Here is a 1,860-nt window from a genome sequence, read left to right on the forward strand (position 1 = left end):
TGGTAGCCAACGTTTCAAATGCAGGTTTGACAGGTTTGTGAGTGTACACTTTATCCAAAACCTAGTGACGGTTTATTCAGGTTTACCACTGAGTGGCTGTAGGTGAGGAGGTAGAGCAAGTCCCCTACTGATCAGAAGGTTAGTGGTTCAATCCCTGGTTTCTCCAGTCTGCATGTCAAGTGTATGAATGTAATTTGGAAGCATTCAGTTTAGAGTAAGTGTGTAAATGTGGCATGTTGTATAGAGCACTTTGAGTAATCTGGGAGAGTAGAAAAGTGCATATAAGAATCAGTCCATTCACTGTGTGAACAGAGATTCGTCATGTTACTTTTGTACTATTGTGTTCCAGCACATGTTGTTATTACATGTCTTGATTGAGGTACACATTAGGCTGACATCTGGGGCCAGAGCTGAAACTGTTCTGGGCCAGCACAGGGCCAGCAGTGTGTCTGCAACTGGCCCATGTGTGGGCCACTTCTGGCAAACCAGATCTGGGCCACCAAAGTGCGTCACTCTTCGCGGTATGCGGGCCATGTGTAAGCACATTGTGTGGGCCAGATCCAGGCCAAACCAGTTTTGCTGTGTGGGCAGGGGGTCACATGATTGTTGGGTTTTTCTCTGTATGTATTATTGTAGGGTCTACCTTACAATATAAAGCGCCTTGAGACGACTGTTGCTGTGATTTGGGGCTGTATAAATAAAGTTGAATTGAACTCTGAAGCTCCACCTGCACGGGGCTCTGGGGCGGAGCTGGGGTGTAAACGTGGCGTTTTGTTGCATCGCTCGGCTCACCGTATTTGATGTGAGGCTGACACGTCTCGTTGGTTCGTTTGTCTAGTGTTAGCGTCACGTCCACGTCTCCTCTGTAGGTGGCGCACGCCGCTGCACGATGACATGTGAACAAACACGTTACAAAAACCTTTCACAGGTGACAGAAACCTCAGCCAATGAGACGGCCGACTACCTGTCATGCACTGACACTGTTCGCCCAGACAGAGGCGCTGCAGCTTCTGCTGCTCATAGGAGAACTGCTTTGTGCACAAACTGCCTGAAAGAGATTAGAAATAAGACTTTATTGTTATTATTCTTCATAGCAGGAAACAAACCAGGACATGATGAATCCGATAGTTCAGGAAAAATGAGGAGCTTTTCCTCACAATGTCCACGTGTTTCCTTCTCAGCTGTAAATAAACGATGGGAACTTGAATGAACGTGTTTCGAGCTTAAATGGATGGAGCGCTGAAATAACGACACGACGCTCTGCTGCCTCAAAGTTTAACTGAACACAAGACTCGAGCAGCTTTGCATGATTCTCAGTTCAAAAGAATCCCTGTTTGTGTCATACTGGGACCTCAGTTCATCCTGTCTGAAACAAGCACTTTTAACACCTCTCTTTAAGCCCCTCCCTCACTAAAACCCCACTTCCTTCTGATTGGCCAGCTCTGGATGCCAACTGAATGGCAGCACTCAGTGTCTAAATTTGACGTTTGTAGCAGACGAGTTATTTTTAGAGGTGTTTCATATGAAGGACTGTAACTGGCAGGAGGCAATAAAAACAGAACAGATACTTTTAATTTGAAAGGATTGAACTTCCATGTTTCCAAACGAGTGACGGGTTTCGGCCTCTCACCTCTGTCCTGGGGCTCGCTGACACTGAGCAAGGACTTGGTGGCTCCGGTCACCTTAAACGTGGTCCTAATCCGAAAGCCCACGCACAGAAATATGTCTGAGGGAACCTGGGAGCCAGACAGGAAGTGACAACAACACGTGGAAGATTCAGTTCAATTTTATTTATATAGCACGAAATCACAACAACAGTCGCCTCGAGGCAAGACTGTGTGTGTGTGTGTGTGTGTGTGT

At 46.6% G+C, this 1,860-nt stretch overlaps 1 protein-coding gene across 1 annotated transcript in view; it reads right to left on the reverse strand.

Moving 5' to 3' along the window:
• Positions 1-72: 72 nt before the first annotated feature.
• The window catches only part of LOC106456455 (complement C5-like), a 5,513-nt gene continuing 3,725 nt past the window's right edge, over positions 73-1,860 (reverse strand). The window contains exons 5-8 of the mRNA XM_013914925.1: positions 1,631-1,736; positions 965-1,048; positions 728-882; positions 73-96 (exon numbers count right to left, since the gene is read on the reverse strand). Of these exons, the coding sequence (XP_013770379.1) occupies positions 73-96; positions 728-882; positions 965-1,048; positions 1,631-1,736 (369 nt within the window). The remainder of the gene's footprint in view (positions 97-727; positions 883-964; positions 1,049-1,630; positions 1,737-1,860) is intronic.

This window comes from Pundamilia nyererei, unplaced genomic scaffold (genome assembly GCF_000239375.1).
Source record: "Pundamilia nyererei isolate P.nyererei 1_Seehausen unplaced genomic scaffold, PunNye1.0 scaffold00238, whole genome shotgun sequence".
Taxonomy (NCBI): Eukaryota; Metazoa; Chordata; class Actinopteri; order Cichliformes; family Cichlidae; genus Pundamilia; species Pundamilia nyererei.